The following is a 24,000-nucleotide window of genomic DNA, read 5'->3' on the forward strand; positions in this document are numbered from 1 at the left end:
TGAAACCCTTCTCTTTTGTGAGAGCACTGCGAGAGAATTTGCTGGTTCATACTACATGATTGTTCTGGGCAGTCTGCTCTGTTCCTCTTGGAAAATGATTTTTAGAGGTGCTTGAACATTCTGGAAGGGTGTCAGGTTGGAACATGCCCCTGCAGCTTGACTTGCCATGTTTTCTTTTTTCAGCCTTTCTTGCTGATTTCCCAACTTCCCCTGAAATGCACTAACTCAGATTCCTCATTTCTGTCACAGGGCTTCCCACCTCGGCTGCTGCAATACCCAGGAGACTCAAATGTTGCTCCCTCCTCTGCTGTGGCCTCTGTTTGCATACCTTCTGCAGTACTGTCCCCTCCCTTACCCGCTGATGCATTGGCTCAGCCAGGCTATCTTGCTGCAATGGTGCAGCCTTATGTGGAACAGAACATTTTAGTTCCTCTGGGCGGTCTAGGAGGACAGGTTCAAGTGCCACAGCCTGCAGTGAGTTTAGCACAGCAGGTGTCATCTGCGTCTTCACAGCAGGGAGCTTTAGAGGTAAATGTAATCTCTGCAAGTTCTGTGAGTAAACTATAAATTTCAGGGCATGCATTACATTGCACTGTTTGTGGGGGAAATTAACCCCTTCTGTGATGGTATTCAGTTGGACATAATGAACTAATCTCTCAAATGACATTTTTCTTACAGCAGAATGTCATGCCAATGTGGGGACCTTGTTGCCATTGGCTGTTCTGTTGGGAAATGAGTGTGCCACCCAGAGGCAAATACCTGTTAACTCGTCACTTCTTGCTATACTCTAGATCCTTTTTGGTCTTTTCAAAGACACTTTGCCATTGGTAGCCCTTGAGAATCTCTCATACATATTCCCTGCAGCCTTGCTGCTGTTGGGGGAGAGATTTGAATTGTCTTTGTGTGCTGCGTTGGCTTCCTTGTTGCACAGTCTGCTAGTAAGACACTGGCTGCATGGCAAGCTGTAGTATCACAATGTAGCAGATGGGATGGCTGACCTCACCAGGTGCTTTGTATGAGACTTGCACTAGTGTCCTCTTCCTTGGGTATCAGATTTGAGATGACTAGACCTGGTGGTTATAAATTGTTCTGGAGAAATGGTGCTTTCTAGGTTTGAAGTTTTATTGGGGAGAAAATATCAAAAGGTTGATTGTGGTGAGAAATGAAGAAATAACTCATTGGTGTACTTGAAGAATGTTTGTTTTCTCTTCGCAGAGTACTCAGGGAGCCTCACAGGCTGCTCCTTCAGAATCTGTACCATCAGCACAGCAACAGCTTGCACAGACTACCCCATTGGTCTCCTCACTAGACAGGTAACCAGTGGGTTTTACCAAGTTGAACTTTTTGGTTGAGAGGAGTTTCTTCCCTTGGTAGCTATTTGGCATCTCTTCTTTACTAGAGATATTTTCTACATAAACTGAGGGAATAACTTCCATTTTTTTCTAGAAGATTTCTCTCCAACTCCTCCAAGCCTCCTCTTTTTAAGCAGGGCCTGGAGAAGGCACACAGATTGTGTGCAATGATCTGATGTTACCATGCCCGAGTGGGTCACAACTGAGAATACTAGATTCATGACAAACTGCTGAGAATTAGGACAAACACCCCCCCCCACCCCAAAAAACAACAACCCAACAACCTGGTCGTTATTCTTCCATATGATTTACCAAACCAGCAACAAAAGTAAATTGTCTCACGACATTGGCTAATAAGTCAGAAATGCAGTCTCCTAAGGTATCCCAGCCTTTGTTCCAACACCCAGACACTAGACTTAGTGATAAGTGGTTATTTAAAACTAATTTCATTAACCAAAGGTGGGGTTCTTATCCCAAAGGACAAGTCACGTACCCAGGTCAATATATAACTCAGATCTTACCCAATAATCACGTGTTGCCAATCCTTTAGTATCTAATATCTAAAGGTTTATTTATAAAAAGAAAGAAAGAGGTGAGAGTTAAATTGACTAAAGGAATCAAATACATGCAATAATTGCAAAGTTCTTGAAGCAGTGATGGCATAAAACTGCTGGCTTAAGTCAAGTCTCTGGTTCCTTCCAAAGGATTGGAAGGTCCCTCAGTCTCTTGGTTAGAATGCTCTCATTAGTATAAGTCCATAGTCCAGAGATCAGAGTGGGAAAGAGGCCAAGTGGAGATGTTTCTGAGGCCTTTTATACTTTCTGCCATATGATGGGTCTGCTCTCAGTACAGTCAGTGGAAAAGTACAGGCACAAGATGGAGTTGAGTGTCACATGAGCTGGTCACATGCCCTTGCATGTTTCGAGGAGTTATAGCAGGGGCCATTACCCATATTCTGGCTGGAAAGTTCACAGGAAAGTCCATCAGGTGGGGATAAGCTTCTTCCATGGCCCATTGGGTTCACTGATGAGCCATCAACTTGAATAGTCTGTTCACAATGTGCTGGCTAGACTGGATGTAAACTACCTTGTGGAAGCTACCACATTTGAAATACAGGTATACAGTCAATATTAATAACTTCAGAAATGAAAATGATATGTGCATACTAATAGGATAATCATATTCAGCAAATCATAACTTTTCCATTGACACCTCACATGACATACTTTGTACAAGATTTGTTGCAATTGTATAACAGTGGTAGCAACAGTAATATACATGGTCATATCTTAATCAGATAACATCACACCTGATGTGCTAATCTATTGCAATTACACATCAAGCAAGGGGGTTACTCATTCCTGTGATACTCATACTTATTCAGGGGTTGAGCCTTGCGGAGCTTGATACTTCATCCAGAAGATGCATTTAAACGGATTACTTTACAAACATATTTTATGGATCCCTTCCTTTCATGTGTGGTTACATATTTATTATTCAAGCAACCATATGTGATTAAAGGATTATCCTCCTCATACCCTGTCCTCATAAGAGTAACCAGTAGTGCTCTTAAGAGACCATCCTCTCTTGGGTTAAGAGGAGAATTCCGTCATCACACAGTAAAGAATTTCAAATATTTGTGAAAATTATTAAAACTTAAAATGAATTATTTTTGGTTTTTAGTGCACATTCTGATGTTGCTTCGGGCATGAGTGATGGGAATGAGAATGTGCCAGGATCTAGTGGGAGACATGAAGGGAGGACCACCAAACGCCATTATCGGAAGTCTGTACGCAGCCGCTCTCGGCACGAGAAGACTGCTAGACCAAAACTGAGAATTCTCAATGTGAGTTATGGCTTATTTCAGTGACTGTAGTAGTGGGTAATGTCTTTCTTGAGTTTTTACAGAACTTTCCTACCCACCATCCTGAAGAGGGGTATCCTTTCTGTTTCCCTTGTATCCTAAATTCTGATAACGGCCTCCCATGTGAAGTGGCTAGGCTTCCACCCCATCTCTTTTCTTGGTGCCATACACTATACAGGGGTGTAAAAAATAATCTTCCTGCTTTTGGAGGTCAGTGTTCCAAAGATGAGCTATTAGGTATGCTGCGGAGCATTAAGCACAGCAGAACATGGTCATTCAGGAAGCAGTGATACCAGTAGTTGCTACAGAATGTTTGCTTTGCCATTTGCCTTGCCCTCGGACTGTGTTGACTGGGCTGGAGTTCATTTAAGAAACCTCATCCTATCTTCACTATTACCATTAATGACTTTCCTGAAATGTTGGGGCAGACTTTTTGTTCTGTTTCCTGACATAAGCAGGAAAGAGCAGTCAGAGTTCTAGAGTAAGATGGTCTATGTTGAGCAAGAGGGCTTGAAGGTTGATGTAGTTGGGAATCCGTAAAGGATCATTGCCCTTCAGTGCATCTGATCTCTGTTTGAGAATGGATAGTGAATTGCTCAAAGAGGAGTACAGTACAGTTGGCCCTCTTGGAGATCTCATGTTGCTTTTGTGCACCTGGCCTTCCCTGGCTTTAGGAACAAGAGATGTCTGCACACTTTACTCAATAGTTGTTCGTGATGTTCTACTGTGTTCTGCATTTCAGGCTAGAAAGCATATTTCTTCTCTTTCAGGTTTCGAACAAGGGTGATCGGGTGGTTGAGTGCCAGCTAGAGACACACAATCGGAAAATGGTTACTTTCAAATTTGACTTGGATGGTGACAACCCGGAGGAAATAGCAATAATTATGGTGAGCTACATCTCCAATGCAGATGGAGAATTGACCCTGATCTTGTTAACCATATTAGTTGTACAAATCACCTTAGAGTTCATCTAACCTGTCTTTTTGAATTACTACTATTCTTATGGCTTCCCTGTGCACTACAATCTGTCTCCTCTTCCAGTCACATTACTAATACTAGAAGCAAAATCTTTCCCTAATGACTGAGTGGTAAAGAACAGTATCCAAAGCCAACATGTTTGGTCCAGTATTTGCACAACTAGTTCATCTGAGGATTTGGGTCAGCTTCTATCTTAAAACTTCAGTGTCTTCAAGTAAAATAGTTTTAACTTTGTACTATAGGACTTTAAAAATCTCTTACTAACTGCTTGTTGTGAGCTGAGCTAATAAACAGTAAACTCTATTTCTGGAAATACAATATAAAACAAACTCCTCCAAGTGCAGTCCTGTTCCTGTCACTGGGGAACTTAATTTTCTTCAAGTGGTGTCCCTATGTGAGCTCCATGGTAGGTGTATCAGAGCCTCTGTACCTCTAATCGAAGATTTTAGGTTGCAGTGTCCATTCGGCCCATACATTTTTCTCTCCTTTCCTCATGATCTGCCTGGAGGCTATCTTGGGCGGGTTAACTGCCCACAGTTCCTTCTCTACTGCCTTTGGCCTCAAATGGAGCGAGCAGGTGTCTTGTTGTTCTCAGCATCATTAGCATAAGTGGTAGTAGTTTTAGTCCTTTTGTTTCCCTTAATAGTTAATTTCCGGGATTTAAAAAAAGAGGGAAAAAACCCATCTATTTCATGTTTCATGCCCTTGCTGGGGAACCCTCTACACCCCCTCCTGCCCCGGAGGGCAATTAGTAGTTTAGACTCTCTAACCTCTCTGTTTAATTAAAAAGAAAAAAAATCTGCTTTCTTTGCTTTTAAGGGTGATATCACTGTAAAGTATTGGGAGAATTGTATATCCACAAAAGTGCAACCTCTGCCAGCAGTTCAAGGCGAGGTCTCAAAAAAAGCCAAACCAGGATCTGAAGTTAAAATGCCTCTTGATGGAGAGAGCACTTCACCCACCAGCTGACTCCAGTGCCAGACATTCTCCAGGACACATGTCCCTGGAGCCTTTAACTTCCATTGGGGTAGAACTGTGGAAAAAATCAGCAGATTTTCCCCCCTTAAGGGCTCAAGAAAAAGGGCTCCAAGCCCCCAAACAGAGTCTTTGGCCAGCCAGAGGGGTTCCCCAGTGTGCTCAGCCACCTCTGTACCAGTGGCTCTGAAGTGCGGTACCCAGAAGTATCAAGGTGCTTCCGCTAGCCACACCGCCTAAAGACACCAGAGGCTCAGACTCCGAGGCAGTGGTACCACCTCCTAAGGACAAAGTACATACTTCTTCTAAGGGAAGTAAAGCATTGGTACTGAATGTGGCAAAGCTCCTGTCCCTGGAGTGTTCCACACATAATCAACCATCAGTATCTACAGCTTACCACCAACACTCATCCATGGTACCAAGTGAATCAGTGGCACCACAAGAATTCCCATGCCCTAGAGACCTGGAGGTCATGGAAGAACCGCAATCCCCATTAATTGGTACTGGAGCCCCATGCCTGGAATCACTGGGGACATTTACTGCCAATGCTCTGATCAGCACCACCCTTACCTTTGAGTCTGACAGTGACCAGGAGCATGGTTATTTCCCTGACCTCTCACTGTGGCATGCCATCACAGTACTAGGGACCTCATCAACTCCACCCTTGCGCTGACCTGCAATCTTGGTGTTGGCCTCCTTGTGCACTTTCATTACCCCTCTCCCCCATCCCTAGTGGCCATATTGGGATCCTTGGGTGATGTACAGATCCCACGCTTTGTGCATGTCCATGCCTCTCAGAGAGAGTTGGCGAGACTGTCTCCTGTAGCTTCACTATCTCTAGTCCCTGGACTGGAAGAGGAGGAAAGGCTTGAAAGGGAGGCTATCCCTCCAGCAGACTTCTCCTCCTTATCTTCACCAGATAAGGCTTTAATGCCTCCCCCCATCACTAACTGATGATTTTAAGAACTTTGAAGATCTTACTAAGAGGGTGGAAGATGATTTGCAAATTCCCCTACAGGAGGTAGCAGATAAACATCACAAGCTGGTAGATATTCTGCATAACTTCCTCCTTCTCCAAAATCTCCCTCCCACTTAAGGAGGCGCTTCTTGACCTTGCCATCTATGCACCTGTCACATCTCTTTGGCAATCACCTGACCACCTTTCACAGCAGCTGGGACAGATGGCTCTTGCAGATTATTTCAAAGGGTTATGCCATTCATTTCTTGTCCCTCCTGCATTCCCACCCTCCTTCATCATCACTCTTCAGGGATCCTTCTCATGAGAACCTGCTTCACCAGGAGATAGATCTGTTACACCTAGGAGCCATAGAACCAGTCCCTGCAGAACTCAGAGGCAAGGGGTTTTACTCCTATTTATTCCCTGATTCCCAAGGCAAAGGAAGGTTGGACACCCATTCTAGATCAAAGGGCATCAAACAGATGTGTGAAGGTACAGAAGTTCGAGGTGATCACGCTAGCAGCCATTATTCTAGATCTGGAGCAAGGAGATTGGTTTTTGGCCCTCAACCTACAAGGTGCCTATTTCCACATCTCAATATGACCGTCGCACATGGCTTACCTTTGGGCAAGACCCTTATCCATATAGGTGCTCCAGTTCGGCCTCTTGTCTGTACCCAGGGTATTCCCCAAGGCGCTCTCTGTCACAGTGGTGCACCTGCAAACATAAGGCATTATCTACCTGTACCTAGACAACACCCTTGTTGAGGATGCCATCTGTGCCACTCAGATCACCATGCGCACTTTTGCACAACTGGACTTACAGCACAACATCCAGAAATCAACCCTCACCCTGTTACAGCGACTGGAATTTATTGGAGCCAAACTTGACACAGTGCAAGTGAGAGCATTCTTCCTGCTGTGCAGATTTACCACCCTCACGAGCCTCATAGAGACAGTCCAGGCTAGCCCACAAACGTTGGCCAGGAACTGCCTACAGTTGCTCAGTCATATGGCAGCATGCACCTTTGTCACTCTGCATGCCTTAAGGACAGGCTAAGCAAACTGCTATCGCTACCCTCCATTATAAAGCACTCCCTGGACTCGTGGAAAGGCGCATCCAAGCAGGCGTTTCATTTGTACAACTGCTACTGATGCTGACTCGAACGGATGCCTCCCTGATAGGCTGGAGAGCCCATCTACATGACCACAAGGTTCAGATCAAGTGGTTTCCTACAGGAATGGCTCTTGTATCAATCTTTTGAAGTTAAAAGCCGTCAGAAGCGCCTGTGCACACTTTCTCCAATTCATCAAGAATACCATGTAAAGGTCATGACAGACAATATAACCTGTATATTTTACATCAATCACCAGGGGAGTGCCAGATCTCCCTCCCTCTTCACAGAAGCACTCAGACTGTGGAATTGGTGCATCCAACACAGCGTGTTTATCTCAACCATCTACCTACCTGGGATACAGAACGTGACAACCAACAGTCTCAGTCAGAGCGTCTCTAATGACCACAAATGGGAACTGAACTCCGAGGTGCTTCATGACCTAAGGCTACAATTTAGTCATGGGTAGTTTTAGTGAAAGTCATGGACAGGTCACAGGCAATACACACAATCACGGGCCTGTGACCTGTCCATGACTTTTACTAAAACTACCCATGATTAAATTTTAAGGGGGTCACTGCTGAGGGGTATCAGGAGTAGGGTTGGGGGGGCATCTGGAGAGGCTGCTGCTGGGGGGTGGTTGCTCCAGGAGGCTGCTGCTGGGGCAAGCTGGGGGCTGCCCGGGCACCACTACTGGGGGTTGCTCAGGGAAGTGGCTACTCCAGCCACCTGGGCACCTCTGCCAGCAGCCACCCGGGGAAGCAACTACTCCACCACCCTCCAGTAGCGGCTGCACTGGCTGCCCAGCTGCTGCCAAGGGAAGCAGCTACTCTGGCTGCCAGGGGCTATGGACAGCAGCTGCACTGACCACTAGGGGACTGCTGCTCAGGCGGTCCCTGGGGTGAGTCTCACCGGCCATTGCTCTGGTGGTCCCTGGGGCTAGCTGCATGGGGCTGCTCCAGCAGCGCCTGGGAGCGGCTGTCCCTGGGGCCACCTGGCCTCAGAGCCAACTACTTGGATGGCCCTGGGGTCAGCTACTCTGTCCCCCACAGAAGTCGCAGAGGTCGCGGAAAGTTACGGAATCTGTGACTTCAGTGTCAAACACAGAGCCCTATTCATGACATATTCACCCTTTGGGGAACCCTGACTATAGATCTCTTAGCTACATATCGGAACAAGAAATGTCCTCATTATTGCTTTAGAGCAGTCCTGGGGAAACAGTCTCTGGGAGATGCGCTTATCCTCCCATGGGACAGGAACCTTTTATACGCCTTTTCCCCCCATTTCCTCTACTGTCCAAGGTATGATGAGACAAAGCAAGAATTATTCTGATTGCCCCCTCCTGGCCATGGCAAGTTTGGTTTCCTTACCTGGCACAGATGGCACTATGTTCTCCAGATCCTCTTCAACCTATTCCTCACCTGCTCCCTCAACATGACAGACAGCTCCTTCACTCCAACTTGTGGATCCTCTGCTTCCAGGCATGGCTCCTTTTTGGTTCCAGGATCTAGAGGTAGAATGCTCTGATGAAGTAAAAGACGTGTTATTACACAGCCGAAAATTGACCACTCTGCATACTTACCTGCAAAAATGGAAGTGATTCCAAATTAGGTGGTGATCTAAGCACATAGACCAAACATCTTCCTCCCTCCATCTCATCAAAACTCTGTTCCTTTAAGGTACATCTTGCAACTATAATGGCCTTTCACTGTCAAGTAGACAGGTACTCTGTTCGCTCACCCACTGACGTGAAGATTACTTAAGGGTGCTGGAAATCTCTTCCCACACATGAGACACCTGCTCCAACCTGGGATCTTAATTTAGTTCTCTGAGCCTTGACTAGGCCTTTTGAGCTCATGGTGACTTGCTCTCTCTCTCTCTCGTACCTGTCCATGAGCAGATAGCCTCCCAGCTACTCAATGCTCAGTTGGACAGTTGTGTACTAATATTAATTTTAAAGAAAAATTGTTTTTGACTAACCTGCACAAAACGCATACCAACACTCCCGCCACTTAAAGTAATACATATACACCTCTACCCTGATATAACACGAATTCGGATACAACGCGGTAAAGCAGCTCCCCAGGGGGGCGGGGCTGCGTACTCTGGCGGATCAAAGCAAGTTCGATATAATGCGGTTTCACCTATAACGCGATAAGATTTCTGGCTCCCGAGGACAGCGTTATATCGGGGTAGAGGTGTACGTAGATAATTGAATACATTTACAGAAATTTTCCACAACGAAAACTGTTTTGTATGACTCTTGTTACTCCATTAATAGGTTTTTCTTGAGGTGCTAACAATATACATCAAATCTTTGAATGAGACACACACAAAATATTGTAAAAGGAAGATTCGTCCAAAGTTGTCTTAAATGTACACCTATAAGCTATTAAATTACGCTATCCACATTATATACACTCAACATACACCAGTTACCTCAGTTATTGTTTCCAAGTAAGTCTGAATGAATTCTTGTTGGTTTTGTCATGTAGAAAATAAATTGATTGGTCAGGGTCATATATGTTTGGTCCCATTTCATTTGGCAGCAGCAAGGATAAAATCTTTAAGTCTTCTATCTCAAATCATTCTGTGGGAAATTGTCTTGTCATATCTTGAAAAACTAGTGCATAGGACTCATGAAATAGAACATCATGGCATTGCTGATAATATCCATTTTCAGTCAGTGAAAAACAGATTGCTAAAAACATGCTTAGTCTTTGAACAGAAGAGTTTGTAGTAATTGTTTTTGCACAGTTGAAATGTACAGCTGGTTTATGTGGCTAGTCACAGAATTAAGCTTGTGAAGTTATTTGGTCTCTTCTCTGGGAGATATGGGTTCAGCTTAAACGTAGTTTGCCAGTGCAGAAGCAACTTGGTTCATCATGATTGATTGACTCTGGTTATGAAAGACATGGAACAGGCAGAGAAGAGAATTGAAGTTCATTTCCAGCACTTCGTGAGGAGATCTTGCAGAGTACTTTCAAGTTTCAGTGACCTTAGTCCCTCATTCCTTTGACTGCAGATAAACATGTGAGAGCTGTTTTGAACACTTACGGAATATTAAATCAATAGCTGTAATAGGAATTAGTTGGACTGCCTGACTTCAGTTATGCAATGATTTTGTAGCCGTGTTGGTCCCAGGATAGTAGTCAAGGTGGGTGACGTAATATCTTTTATTGAACCATCTTCTGTTAGTGAGAGAGAGAGAGAGAAACTTTCAAGCTACACAGACCTATTCTTCAGGTCTGGGAAACAGTGTGTCACAGCTGAATATAAGATTGAACAGAGAGTTTGGCAGAAGTAGTAAATTTCAATTAAACAATTTATGCCAAGCAGAAATCCTGTGATGAAGTGACAGTAGCTTACCTGCATGAGTGAGACTTTTAGTGCTACTGTAATACAAATAAGAGGACCATGTAAGAGTCTGTATTTTTATAGCCTCAAGTGTAACAGGACTATCTCTTCCCCAAAGAGGTCACAGTCTAAACTAAAGCAAGATGAATAAGTTGGTGTGACAAAAATGGCCAACGGAGAATAAGGGTAACACTGAAAGGAAGGCATAATTGCATAGACAAAATCCATGTACAATATATAGGTTTGAAGGGGTTTAAAAATATAGACAGACAAGGGACATAAATGATGACAGTAGTTCTTCTTGTTTTGTTTCATTTACAGGTGCAGAATGAATTTATTCTAGCAACTGAGAGAGATTCATTTGTAGAGCAGGTACGAGAGATCATTGAGAAAGCTGATGAAATGCTCAGTGAGGATGTCAGTGTAGAGCCAGAAGGTGATCAGGGCTTGGAGAGTATGCAGACGAAAGATGACTGCTTCTTTCCAGGGTCCCAGGTAAGTCGGGGACTGGTTGCTTCAGCCAGATTGTTTACAACCTTTGTTTTGAGAATGTGGTGGCATAAGTAGAGCTGGCCAGAAACTGGAATTCCTGTTCCACAGGAAATTTCAGAATTTCAAAAAATTGCTCCAAAACGGAACAATGAAATGATTTAGAAAAAAATCAGACATCTTGTTTTGACATTTTCAAAGTGATTCCTCTGCTCCTCCAATTGTCCAGTGTCCTGGCAGCCCACCAGGCAGGGGAAAGGGGTTGAGGGCTTCAAGGATTGCCTTGGAGCTGGGACAACTGCAACCTATGGGAGTCCTGGCTCCAGGGTAGTCTGCCTGGCAGGAAAATAGGTACATTTCCAAACTTTTCTGTCTTGGTAATTTAGATGTAATACTGACATGTTCCCATGGAACAGAGTTTTGAGGGTGTGTGGGGGAGGGGCAAAGTGTGGTAGACTAAACTGATAAAGTACTCAAATTCACAGTGTTGCTTACAGTAGCAGTACACTGAATGCCATAGTTATGCCACTGAACTTGTGTTTAAGCTCTTTTGGAAGACTGAGGTTGTGCTTGAATTTAAATTTTATTATTTTATCTTTTTGCAGAAATTGGAGGGAGAGTTCAAACAGCCAGATCCTGTATCTTTCATGCCGCAGAGAATTGGTAAGCTTTATAATACTTATCCAACAGTTTCCTAGTGCTAACTTTGATCCAGCTGAGGAGCCCAACCTTTATATGCTTGAGTGCACAATCTGGCAGGACATGCTGTAATGAGTGAGATGCAGCACATCGCTAAATACCTAACTTCTCTTCATTGTTTAGGTGTTCCTCCCAGCTCTTTCACCCAGGTTGTCCATTCTGCTGGAAGACGGTTTATTGTCAGTCCTGTCCCAGAGAGTCGGTTAAAAGAACAGCAGTTTTTCACCTCTTCTATTCCTTCAGGAAAGGAACTTTCAGATATTGGTATGTTACCCAAAGCTCTCTGAAGTTTTGATTGTTAATATTTATTTATGATACCAGCTACAAGTTGTTTAACCTGAGTGACCAATTCTTGTAGTAGCTGTATCAGTCCCAGGATATTAAAGAGACCATAGGTGCCAACTCCATGGGTGCTCCAGCCCTGGAGCACCCACGGGGAAAAATGAGTGGGTGCTCTGCACCCACCGGCAGCCAAGCTCCCCTCACTCCCTGCCTCACCTCCTCCTCCCCTGAGCGCGCCGCATCCCTGTTCCTCCGCCTACCTCCTAGCACTTCCTGCCCGGCTGCCACCAAACAGCTGTTTGGCAGCGTTAGCACACTCTGGGGTGGGGGGGGAAAGCAGGAATGTGGTGCACTCAGGGAAAGAGGCTGGGGTGGGGACTTTGGGGAAGGGGTTGGAATGGGGGTGGGAAGGGGCAGGGCAGGTGTGGGGCCAGAGGTACGGGGGTGGGTGTTGAGCACCCATGGGAAAGAGGGGAAGTCGGTGCCTGTGTGAGGGACAAGATAAGTGATGTGATATATCTTTTCTTGGACCAAATTCCATTGGTGTGAGAGAAGCTTTTGACTTTACACAGAGCTCTTCTTCAGGTCTGGGAAACACACGCAATGTGTCACAGCTAAATACAAGGTGGAACAGATTGTTTAGCATAAGTAGTTAACACACATTTCAAGGGACCATTCAAGGTGAAGTGGCCTGTTAGCACGCCTCCAATCATACGGGGAAAAGGAAGCTCCCTTCCCCTCCACCCTCTCCTTGTGCAGAGAAGGGCTACTAGGATGATCTGAGGAATGGAAAACCTACCTTATGAGAGGAGACTCAAGGAGCTTGGCTTGTTTAGCCTAACCAAAAGAAGGCTGAAGGGAGATATGATTGTTTTCTATAAATACATCAGAAGGATAAATACCAGGGAGGGAGCGAATTTATGTAAGTTATGTGCCAATGTGGACACAAGAACAAACTGATCTAAACTGGCCATCAACAACTTTAGGCTTGAAATTAGGTGAAGGTTTCTAACCATCACAGGAGTGAAGTTCTGGAACAGCCTTCCAAGGGGAGTAGTGTGGGCAAAAAACCTAACTGGCTTCAAGACTGAGCCTGAAAAATGTATGGAGGGATGGTATGATGAGACTGTCTACAAAGGCATGTAGACAATCTGTTACTGCTAATAGCAAATGGGACACTAGATACAGAGGGCTCTGAGTTACTACAGAGAATTCTTTTCCAGGTATCTGGCTAGTGGGTCTTGCCCACATGCTCAGAGTCTGATTGCCATATTTGGGATCAGGAAGGAATTTTCCCCCAGGTCAGCTTGGCAGAGACTCTGGGGTTTTTTCACCTTCCCCAACTGCATGGGGCATGGGTCACTTGCTGGTTTAAACTAGTGTAAATGGTGGATTCTCTGTAACTTTTAAGTTTTTAAATCATGATTTGAGGACTTCAGTAACCCAGCCAGAGGTTAGAGGTCTATCATAGGAGTTGTTGGATGAGGTTCTATGGCCTGCAATGTGCAGGTGGTCAGACTGGATAATCATGATGGGCCCTTCTGACCTTAAAGTCTGTGAATGGTCCCTTGAAGTCAGACATGCCAAACCTGTGGGGAAAAAAAAAAGAAATTGGGCTTATTTTTGTCTTAATTGGCTTGAGTTGCTTGTTGGCTAATTTTTGGCTTGTTGCTTTTTTTTTTTAATCGGCTCCTGGCAAGTAGGGGCCTCAAGGAGAGAGATTCAGAGGTGCACAGTGGGCCCACCAGTCCCAGACTGCACGCCGCGGGGATCTAGTCACACAGAGTGTTGGGGTTCTTGTTTTGGCCTTGTTTTGAAATGGGATTAACTTGATTTTTGGCTTATTGTGAAAATCAGGGTGCTTATTTACCACGTGAAAGTTGGCAACTGTGCTTGAAATGTGTGTTAATTACTTATGCTAAACAATCTGTTCCATCTTGTATTTAGCTGTGACACTGAGTACTTTTCGCAGACCTGAAAAGAGCTCTGTGTAAACTCAAAAGCTTGTCTCTCTTAACAACAGAAGTTGGTCCAATAAGATATTACCTCACCCACCTTGACCAGTTCCTTATTAGGGGGAAAAAAAACCCAAAACCCCCCAAACACTGAAAATAAGGAACTGACTGCTGGTTAGAGCCAAAAATGCTTTTGGGCAGCATTATGCAAGATTTTTCTCCTCTAGATCTGTGTTAACTGATGCTACCCATTGCTGTTCCAATGCTAGGCTCCTATAGGATTCACAGCACATCTTAAATTATGATTTGCAACATATCCCCGGCTCTGTAATCCTGGGTCTCTTTGAATAGCCTACGTAAATCATGCCATCATGCACTATACTGGAATGGTGTTAATCTAGCAATGGTAGGTAAATGTCTCTAGGTGTACTGACTGGATTTTTTTTTTCCAGTTGCTTCCTCTCCATCACATGGTCCTGGGATGAACCTGTCTCATTCTGCATCATCACTGAGCCTGCAGCAAGCTTTCTCTGAGATCAGGCATGCACAAATGACAGAAGGACCCAGTACAGCTCCTCCAGTTTTTAACCAAACTATACCACCATTTCCACCTGTACTTGCTAACATGGCTGGGAGTCTACCATCTACAACAGTGGCTCCTCTCCCAGCATCTCCCCCCTCCACCACTGGTATTTCTCTTCCAGTAGCTCAGTCTGTTGTTCCCCTGCCTACAGAAAAGGTGCCAGCTGGAGTTGCACCAAGCACAGGTGTTTCAGGCTCCAGCTCTCCCACAACATCACAGTCTGGGCACCAATTAATTGGTGGAGTGACTTCCAGTATGAGTGCACCTGCTTCTTTTTCATTAACTGTTACCTCGCAGACTGCTCAACCACTGACTGAAGAAGTTGTCCCTAATATCAGCGCACCTGCTTCTTTAACATTGCCACCAACACAACAAATTCCTGTCATGGCTGGCCCCAGTGTTAGTGCACCAAGTGCTGTACCCCCACCTGTGACATCTCCGCCTGCTCAACAGATTTCAGGTAGTATGGAGTCTGTGGCAGCTCCGCAAACATCTGTAGCCCCAACTATGGCTCATAATGTGACTTCACAAACTCCTCAGCTCAGCAGCAGTAGTTCCATCCCCAGTCTGGCAGAAACAGTTGTTGTAAGTGTGCTACACTCAAAGCCTGAGGATGGACAGTCAGTAGATAAACCGCAGCTGTGCAGTGCAGCTGGCTTGTCCCTTCCCATCTCTGCACCATTGTCCTCTGCAGTGGCATCAAGTATATCTAGTTCAGTCCCTCAGCCTGCTGTGGTGCATCCTTTACTCATCCCATCAGCAGTTGCATCAACACCTGTCCTACCCCAGGCAGCAGCTGCAATATCTACCCCCATATTACCCCAAGTTCCTCTATCTGGCATCCTACCACTGACGCAGCCAGTTGCTAACTTGCCTGCAGTACAGCAGACCTTGATACACAGTCAACCTCAACTTGCTCCGCTGCCCAATCAACCTCATACTCAGTGTCTGGAGGCTGATGTTGACACTCAACCCAAAGCTCCTGGCATCGATGACATAAAGACCTTGGAAGAAAAGCTACGATCTCTATTCAGTGAACATGGCAATGTTGGAGCAACACATCCACCAATATCTCTGGAGACATCACTGGTAATGGAGACTACAGTCATGCCTGGCATACCAACCACTGCTGTTGCACCAACTAAACCTATGACCGCCACTACCAGCTCTAGTATACCACCAGTTAGTTTGCCCCTTGGACCAGCTGGCGTACCAGTGATGACACCAGTTGCCACACCTGGTCAAGTGGGCATTCCTGTCACCTATGTTCCAGCATCAGGCAGCATTGCAACAACAGCAGTGAAACCAGTGACCCCTCCCTCAAAGCCACCTATTAGCAGGGTACCGGTAAGGAATCCAGCACTCTTGTGAATGGTGTTAAGTATACGAGAGAATAAGCTTTTGGAAAGGACTCTTGTTCTGAAACAAGGCTGAAACAGAATGTTTATCCAAACTGATTCGTACAGTCTATTAGTCTATTCTCTGTTTTTAGTGCAGGTACAGTGTTGGCATGCTTTTTTCCCTCTTAAGCCAAGTACAGGCAGCTGGACTCAAGTTCCTCCTGATTTGATTAGCTCCTATAGCAATCTTAACTTAAGGTTTCCAGTCCTCCTTATTTCCATCTGAATGTCTCGAGAGCTCCTAAGATATGCAGGTTTCCATGACCCCAGTGGATCCCGCAGCCCTGCTATCTTCTGTCATCTGCCTCTACTTACTTTCCTCCTCACCCAGGTTACATATTCCTGCTCCCTGCCTCAGATTTGATAAAATGTACAGGTGCTAATTGAGGACAGGAATCCATACTGGGCCCATGGTTTCTGCTGACTTGCCAAGGTCCATAGATCTGTTAGTCTTCAGGAAGGTGACTCGGAGACTAGCTGTATTTCTACACTTCCAGCTATATATGTAATTTCCAACTCAAGGAGACGTATATGTGCTATCTCTGATCAAGCTGGCACACTGAAATAATGTAGCCGTGGAGGGGAGGTGGGGGAGTAGGAGGAAGTGGGGGCTAGCCACCCCAAGTATGTGCCCATTCACCCCACCATCACCACCTCTTGTGCCGCTGTGCCTACACTCTGTGTTTTTTGCACTAGCTTGATCAGAGCTAGCACAAGTATGTCTCCTTGAGCTAGAACTCACACCCCTAGCTCAACGTATAGATGTGCTCTGGGGACAAAAATTAAAGGTACAGAGGTAGAAGATTGTAGTGGGGCTGATGTGCAAAGGCTGGGGAGACTGATCATGCAGGGCTCCTAAGCACCACAAACTTCGCTGCTTCTTTCTGGGTTCCAGTATTCTTCAGAGGTTTGGAATTTCACAGGGTGTCCTGTTCCCTGTCTCCTGTGTAGGGCACAAATATATTTAAAACTTAGGTCTTAAAATATCCCACAGCAAAAAATTTCAGTATGCTTGACACAAAGTAAGCATTTTATTTTTTTAGGTTTTTAGCAATTATATTACAGAATCACTCAGAAGCACCAATTGGGCCCAGGGTCTCATTGTGCTATTTTATGTTGAAACACATAGAGAATTGCCTGCCTTGATGTAATGATATAAAGCTTTACGAGAAAGTTGTAGAGGTACTTATTTGGTGGGTGAAGAACACTTAAAGCATAGGAAATTCAGATTAAACTAAAAAGGGAGCCAAGCATCTTACACCAAAAAAAAGTAACAAAAACAGAGGATGGGAACTTTTGGAATGTTAGAACTGCATAGACATAATTTCAAATGGTTAAATTTAAATCCAAACAACTGAGTTCCTTGGATTTTTAATGTTGGTTTTGGAAAGTTGCATCTTTGTAAAGTTCTTTTCTCTTAAATTACTGATATGTACTTTAAAGCTTAACTTTAGCTTTATGAAGTCTGGCTGGGAGTAACTCATACAGTTAAGTAATATGATAATGGAGTTTGGGGAGAGCACCCGGGAGTGTTCTGCCTTCAAATGGTTAATGTAGCTCAAAGAGTTGGTGCTGTAAAACAATACAAGAATGCTATTCCAGTGGCTTAAGTGTATCAATTTCAAGAGTAAATGCACCTTGAATTTTCTTCTGATTTTTGTATCAGCTAGATCAGAGGTGGGCAAACTATGGTCCGCGAGCCATATCCAGCCCGTGGGACCTTCTTGCCCAGCCCCTGAGCTCCTGGCCTGGGAGGCTACCCTCTGGCCCCTCCCCTGCTGTTCCCCTTCCCCCGCAGCCTCAGCTCGCTCTGCCACTGGCGCAATGCTCTGAGTGGCGGAGCTTCTGGGGCAGCGCAGCTGCAGAGCCTGGCCTGACCTGGTGCTCTGTGCTGCTCGGTGGCGACGGCATGGCTGGCTTCAGCCGGGTGGCGTGGCTGTAGCATTGCCAGCCACTGGTGCTCCAGGCAGTGTGATAAAGGGGGAATGGAGGGTTGGATAGAGGGCAGGGGAGTTCGGGGTGGTGGGCGGGGGTGTGGAATGGGTTGAATGGGGACGGGGTCCCCAGGGGGCAGTCAGGAAGGAGGGGGGTTAGGTGGGGTGGTGGGGGGGCAGTTGAGGCAGGTGTTCCGGAGGCAGTCGGGGACAGGGAGAAGGGATGTTTGGATGGGGCAGGGGTCCCGTAGGAGCAGTCAGGAATGACGGGGGGGGCCAGGGGTTCCCATGGCAGTCAAGGAACAGGGAGAAGGGGTGGTTGGATGGGGCAAGGGTCCTGGGGGGACAGTCAGGAATGAGAGGAGGGGTTGGATAGGGCGGCGGGGGGTAGTCGGGCAGGAGTTCCGGGGGCAGTCGGGACGGAGTGGGGGGGAGTGGATGAGGCAAAGGTCCTGGGGGGCCGACAGGGAATGCGGGGGGGTTGGATGGAACAGGAGTCCTGGGGAGGGGAGGGGGCGCAGATGGGGGTGGGGACTGGGCCACGACCCCCTCCCCTAACCGGCCCTCCATACAGTTTCTGAAACCTGATGTGGCCCTCAGGTCAAAAAGTTTGCCTGCCCCTGAACTAGATTCTGCCATAGTTAGTTCCCACTTGCTTAAAGATCGAAGAAGGCTTTATCCAACAAAGAACTGTCTATCACGGTTTGCTGCCATAAAATGCTACACCCAAATATCATTTGGTCAGGGGTGGCCAACCTGAGAAGGAGCCAGAATTTACCAATTTACATTGCCAAAGAGCCACACTAATACATCAGCAGCTCCCCATCAGCTTCACCCCTCCTGCTCCCAGTGCCTCCCACCGTCCGGCAGCCCCACCGATCAGCACCTCTTTCTCCCTCCCCGCACCTCCTGATCAGCTGTTTTGTGGTGTGCAGGAGGCTCTGGGGGGGAGGGGGAGAAGCAAGGGCATGGCAGCTCAGGAGTGGGGGCGGGAAGGGGTGGAGTAGGGGCAGGGCCTGTGGCAGAGCCAAGGGTTGAGCAGTGAGCACACCCTGGCACATTGGAAAGTTGGTGCTTATAGCTCCAGCCCCGGAGTTGGTGCCTATTCAAGGATTTGCATATTAACTTCTGAAGAGCCACATGTGGCTCCGGAGCCACAGGTTGGTCACCCCTGCATTAGGTTATCGTGCCACTTACTATGTGTGTTTTCTGAAATCAAGGAGACATACCCACACTAGCTCTGATCAATCTAGTGTACTAGAAATAATAGAATGCAGGCAAAGTGATGCAAGAGGTGGGGGAGATCTGGACATAATGGAGGGGAGGAGAGTTGGAAAAAATCCATACAGAGCCTCTTAGTTATTAGGTTCTCCCACTTTTGTAATGATATGCAATAACTAACTGGAATGTGCTGTCTGACTTTGCTGTGAGGCTTGCATGCCTCATTCTACCCTTTCCAGTTGCTCTAACACTTTCCACATAACCTGGCTGGATTTTTTCCCCCTTACCAAGATGCATGTTACAGTCATCTGCTTGGGCAGTCAGCAGCTTCAGGTAGCTGTTTATGATGGGTAAAAAATTGACCCAGGGAGGTTAAAAATAATATATTTCTTGGTGGATGGAGACTTCCTCAGATATCAAAAGCATCTCAGGTTCTTTATTATTGCTTAGAGTGATTTACTACAATCACATGAATATTGCCACTCTTAAGCAGCAGTGGAATCTCAGTATAGAGATGTCAGGGAAACTGGGTAGGGGCCACATCCTATTCTGGATTGCCTTGCTTAGTTGTCACGAAGCTTTCTATTGGAAAACTGATTGTTGCAGTGGTTCTCATGGATTTGCTATAAAGATGTCAAGATTCCTGGCTTTTTTAAAAATAAACAAAAACAAAACTACTTGCCTCAGTCATAAACACAGATTGTTTCCCTGTGGCCATTCAAAGAAAAAATGCAAGTAGATATCCTAGCTGCAATGAATTCCCTCTTAACACTGTTCCTTGCCTCCATAGGAAGTCTCCACAGGGAAATTCTTAAAGGTTTCTACTAAGTGATGTGAGTTATTGTAACTTGCTGACTGCTCCTACTGTTGTTCTTTGTTTGATGGACTTGCATTTCCTGTTCATTATCCATAGGTGCTACCGGTAGGTTTTGAACTTCCAGCTGGCACTCCATCCAGCGAACAGCTGCCACCCTTTCCAGGACCTTCACTAACTCAGGTGCTACATGACTTGGCAGATTCTGTCTGTTACTTCTCCTTTCTCTTTCGAAGAGCATGTTCCAATTAAACTTTCCATTGCATGGTCTTGGCTTCTTCACTTTCTCTTTTGACTGAGTAACCCCTTCTGTGTAGTCGTGACCAGAGTCACTCGTGCACTGGAAAGGCAGCAAACTTTCCCTTTGGATTACTGGACCTTAATGTATGAACTCTGGGTGCAATGACTCAAGCTTATATTTTTACTTCTGTTTTGAGCTTGAGGGAGAGCTTCTTAAAAGCCCTTGTTTTACAGACAAGTGTGTTCAGTGGCTGTGTTTCAAAGTCAGTTATGTGCCAAATATGTCTTCATAACAGTATTTGCAAGGCAACAATAATCACTTGGTCTTTGAGTGCTGGTGTTGCTAGCTACACCACCTGCAGAGCTCAAGGGGTGAGACTGAAGGTGGTGTATTCCATAATATGTAGCTATTTCAAACGTGCATTTCATGAACTAAGTACAGAAACGTCTTTCAGCAAATCCCTGTGTTGGCAGAAAACACACTGGGAATGGCCAGCCCTGAGGAGGACAGCGAGCTAAAGCAAAACTAGTAAATTAACTTTCCCAGTGATGCTGAAATCCTCTTTCCAGTGGATACATGAATTAGTGTATGTAAACGAAGAGTCATGAAACTTAACTTCAGAAGTATTAAACACACCTGTCCTCTGATTAGAACAAAGAGAGTATCTGGTAGCAAAGTTCTAGCTCTGCAGGGAGCAATAAATATTGCAATACCCAACTAGCTGTTGAAAACCCAAGACTGCTGGCTATGAGAACTCAGTGGGTTTTTAATAGTCTCCTTTTCCTAGTCTATCAGAGTTGGTGCAATTCTATAAATCTTCTAATGCTGATTAAAGATTATAGTTCAAGCAAACTTCTGGGACCTACATTTGGCCACCTTCTGGTGTATAGATAGCTGAGAACTTCCAGGGAGACTGGTGGATGTTTTGCCTTGTCTGTGAACTTTTGAGGCTGTTACTTATTGCCTTAAAGACCAAGACAAACCTTTCTGACTGACAGCTGTCGCTTCCTTCTGTAAAATAGAAGAAAATTCATAGAAGGGGTTATGGAACTCAAGAGAACATAGGAAAAAAGCAGTCAAGACCTGCAATGAAATAAGAGATTTCTAGATATCTTAAATTGCTGTGCAATGAGGTAGTATGGAGAAAATGTAAGCATATCATTAAAGAAGAAACGTACAATATATGATTAAATAAAAGCAGTGAAGATGGAGACTTGTAAGCAGTCTGTATCCTGTTCTTAATGTGTTTTAGAAACCGCACGTTTAGTGTCAGAAGGTTTATTTATGGAATAAACACAAACTGGACTTTTCTTCCAGTGTACTTTGCCTGTAAATGTAATCCTCATTTCTCAGATTTAGATTTATAAAGGAGGAGGTATTGTGTGTTAAAGCAGGCATCTGGCAATACCTGCTTTAAAACTGCAAAACAATTTGTTATAAACCTAATGTTTTTTTTTACACACAACTTTCTGAAGTATTCACTTTTTTTGAAGTGAAATTTTCTATTTGTGGTTTGTGCCAAAGATGACCTATTTTTGGAATATTTTTAAGGAAAATCCCTTCAGCCAAATTTAAGTTATGGACTTGAAACAATACTGCCTTTTTAAAGCCATTGTTTTATTTTTTTATATTTATATAAAATATATTAAAGTCAAGTTAGAAGTACTTTAAAAGTTGTAGCCATTTTGGCTATAATATGGAACTTTGTTATTGCCTTGTGGGCTATTGCCAGTGGCTGGATGAGCAGGGAATGAAAATTAAATGAGAATTCAGCTCTGCATATTCTCAGAGATATCAGCTAAGACTTTTATTGGAGCCTGATGGAAGCTTTGCCTGTTGGCATCACAGTATGTTCTCCCTGCTCAGCCTGACATGCTCAAGGGCTGTAGGTCTCAGGCTTCTTCTGAGAAAAGTAACACAAAATGGGCCCTTCTAACTCATCTTGTTCCCTTTCATGCCATGTGTTGGAGAGGAGCATGTACCCAGCAAAGGGAATTTACTTTTGTGTGTGTTGTACTAGTTAAATCAATGTGATATAAATGCCAGTTCCTAAGTGAAACCATTTAAATGTGCATGTCAAGCATAAAGCTGTAATCTTAAAAAAGAAAGTTTGCACTATGTAGTATAAACTTAATATTAAATCCCTTGACACTGTGATGTCATCTTAGCTGTTGCACTATTTCTGAAAGCTGGGTTGACGTACTGGAGGTTATATTTGTTCTTGCAAGATACCATTTGGGCAGGTTTTATGTTTCCAAACGCATGAAAAGTAGAATTACCCAAGTTCTAAAATTGTTTGGTTTCAAAGAGTAGAAGTAGTGTGGTGGGGTATGAGCTGCTCCCTTACTAGTGGTCATGCATTGCCCAGGGCTTTAACCATTGTCTTTGTAACCTTCCAGTCAGTTCCTTCTTGATTGTGGTAAACAAAACAGCTCCCTTCATGGACTGTGGTTATTCAGACACTGTTCAGGCTCTTCAGCCCATCCAGTGACACATTGTTTTGGAATTCTTAGTGTCCCTTCCTGGCTGCCATTAAAGTCTACATTCCTTCCTTTTATTGTGATGTTTAAATTTTATTTTCAGGAGTCAAGGCCTTTTGGCCTCCTCTAATCAGGGAGCACTGATAGTCGCCAGAGACACCAGAAGATCCATGACCTGTTCTAGTCTTTGTTTAGACATTTACATACTTTGTCTTGTACATGGGCGTGCAGCACTTTGATGTCATGCATACAATTTTTTTTATGAAGACTTTTTGGTATTGGCTCCTTTTTGCTTTCTTAAAATGTTTTCCCAAAGGACTATGGTTAAAGGTAATCATGACCTATTGCCCAGGCTTGGGAGTGCACATATTCCTCTAATCTAACAGGATGATCAAGGACGCCACTCTGGAAGCAGTCGAAATACCAATCTGTATCATCACTGGGATCACTAGGGCTCATGATAAACTATCCAAAGTCACAGCTTGTCCCTAACAAACGGAGCATATAGGAGTCCTGCTAAATATAGTTCAACTCAAAGCCTTCCTGCCCCATGTCAGAAAGAATCCAGGACACCACCAGTTCAGCAGAAAAGATAAGCAGTAGCCAGCACCTGACAACTTGGACCATGGTAACAACGCATTCATAATAGCCTGATAGAGAGGACTTGATACCAAAATACTAATGGAAGCAAGCAATACAGGGGCTTGTACTGCATTTTGCAGAAGAATGACGACTTTGGCTTGGGATGGGATTTGGCAGCCTCAATGGAGGCTGATAGGAAGGTTCTCTTGGTCTATAATACAGCCTCAGAGTAGACTTTGAGGAATTCATTATATTTCAGCCTGTCTGAATCAGCCTTTGTTTTCTATTGGCCTCAAATTTCCACCCCTCTGTGTTTTCATCCAGTGTAGGGTGTTAGAAAAAAGGAGATCAGTGTGAGTGATGGGGAGGAAAGGTCCATTTGGGGTCCAGTGTGTCAGTGGTCCTGGCCAATGTAGAATGTACATCATGCCCCAGTGGGCAGAGAGCTGAACGTAGTTTACCGGCTGAGGAATTTACAGTAGAGGACGTGTGGTGAGCTTCATGGTTCACAGAGAAAGTGACAAATAATTATCTTGTCTCAGATCCCACTCAGTGTCAACCTGGGTTTGATTTACTGCAAAGGCAATGGAGCCTTCTGAACCGGTTTCATACTGGACATGGAATTTGTGTTGCAGTAGAATTTCAGTGGCATTTAAGAGACAGTCCACTACATCAATGTGGGCAGCCACAAACCATGACACATTGAGGACTGCAAAATGACT

The 24,000-nt window shown here is 44.9% G+C and overlaps 1 protein-coding gene across 3 annotated transcripts in view; it reads left to right on the forward strand.

Annotated features, from left to right (window-relative positions):
* WNK1 (WNK lysine deficient protein kinase 1) overlaps positions 1-24,000 on the forward strand; it is a 182,207-nt gene that overhangs the window by 116,978 nt on the left and 41,229 nt on the right. For all 3 annotated transcript variants that reach the window (XM_044991136.1, XM_044991155.1, XM_044991146.1), the window contains 9 exons: positions 250-528; positions 1,216-1,313; positions 3,036-3,198; positions 3,987-4,103; positions 10,920-11,093; positions 11,693-11,750; positions 11,910-12,050; positions 14,476-15,953; positions 20,075-20,158. In XM_044991136.1, coding sequence (XP_044847071.1) covers positions 250-528; positions 1,216-1,313; positions 3,036-3,198; positions 3,987-4,103; positions 10,920-11,093; positions 11,693-11,750; positions 11,910-12,050; positions 14,476-15,953; positions 20,075-20,158 — 2,592 coding nt within the window. The remainder of the gene's footprint in view (positions 1-249; positions 529-1,215; positions 1,314-3,035; positions 3,199-3,986; positions 4,104-10,919; positions 11,094-11,692; positions 11,751-11,909; positions 12,051-14,475; positions 15,954-20,074; positions 20,159-24,000) is intronic.

Source organism: Mauremys mutica, chromosome 1 (genome assembly GCF_020497125.1).
Source record: "Mauremys mutica isolate MM-2020 ecotype Southern chromosome 1, ASM2049712v1, whole genome shotgun sequence".
NCBI lineage: Eukaryota > Metazoa > Chordata > Testudines > Geoemydidae > Mauremys > Mauremys mutica.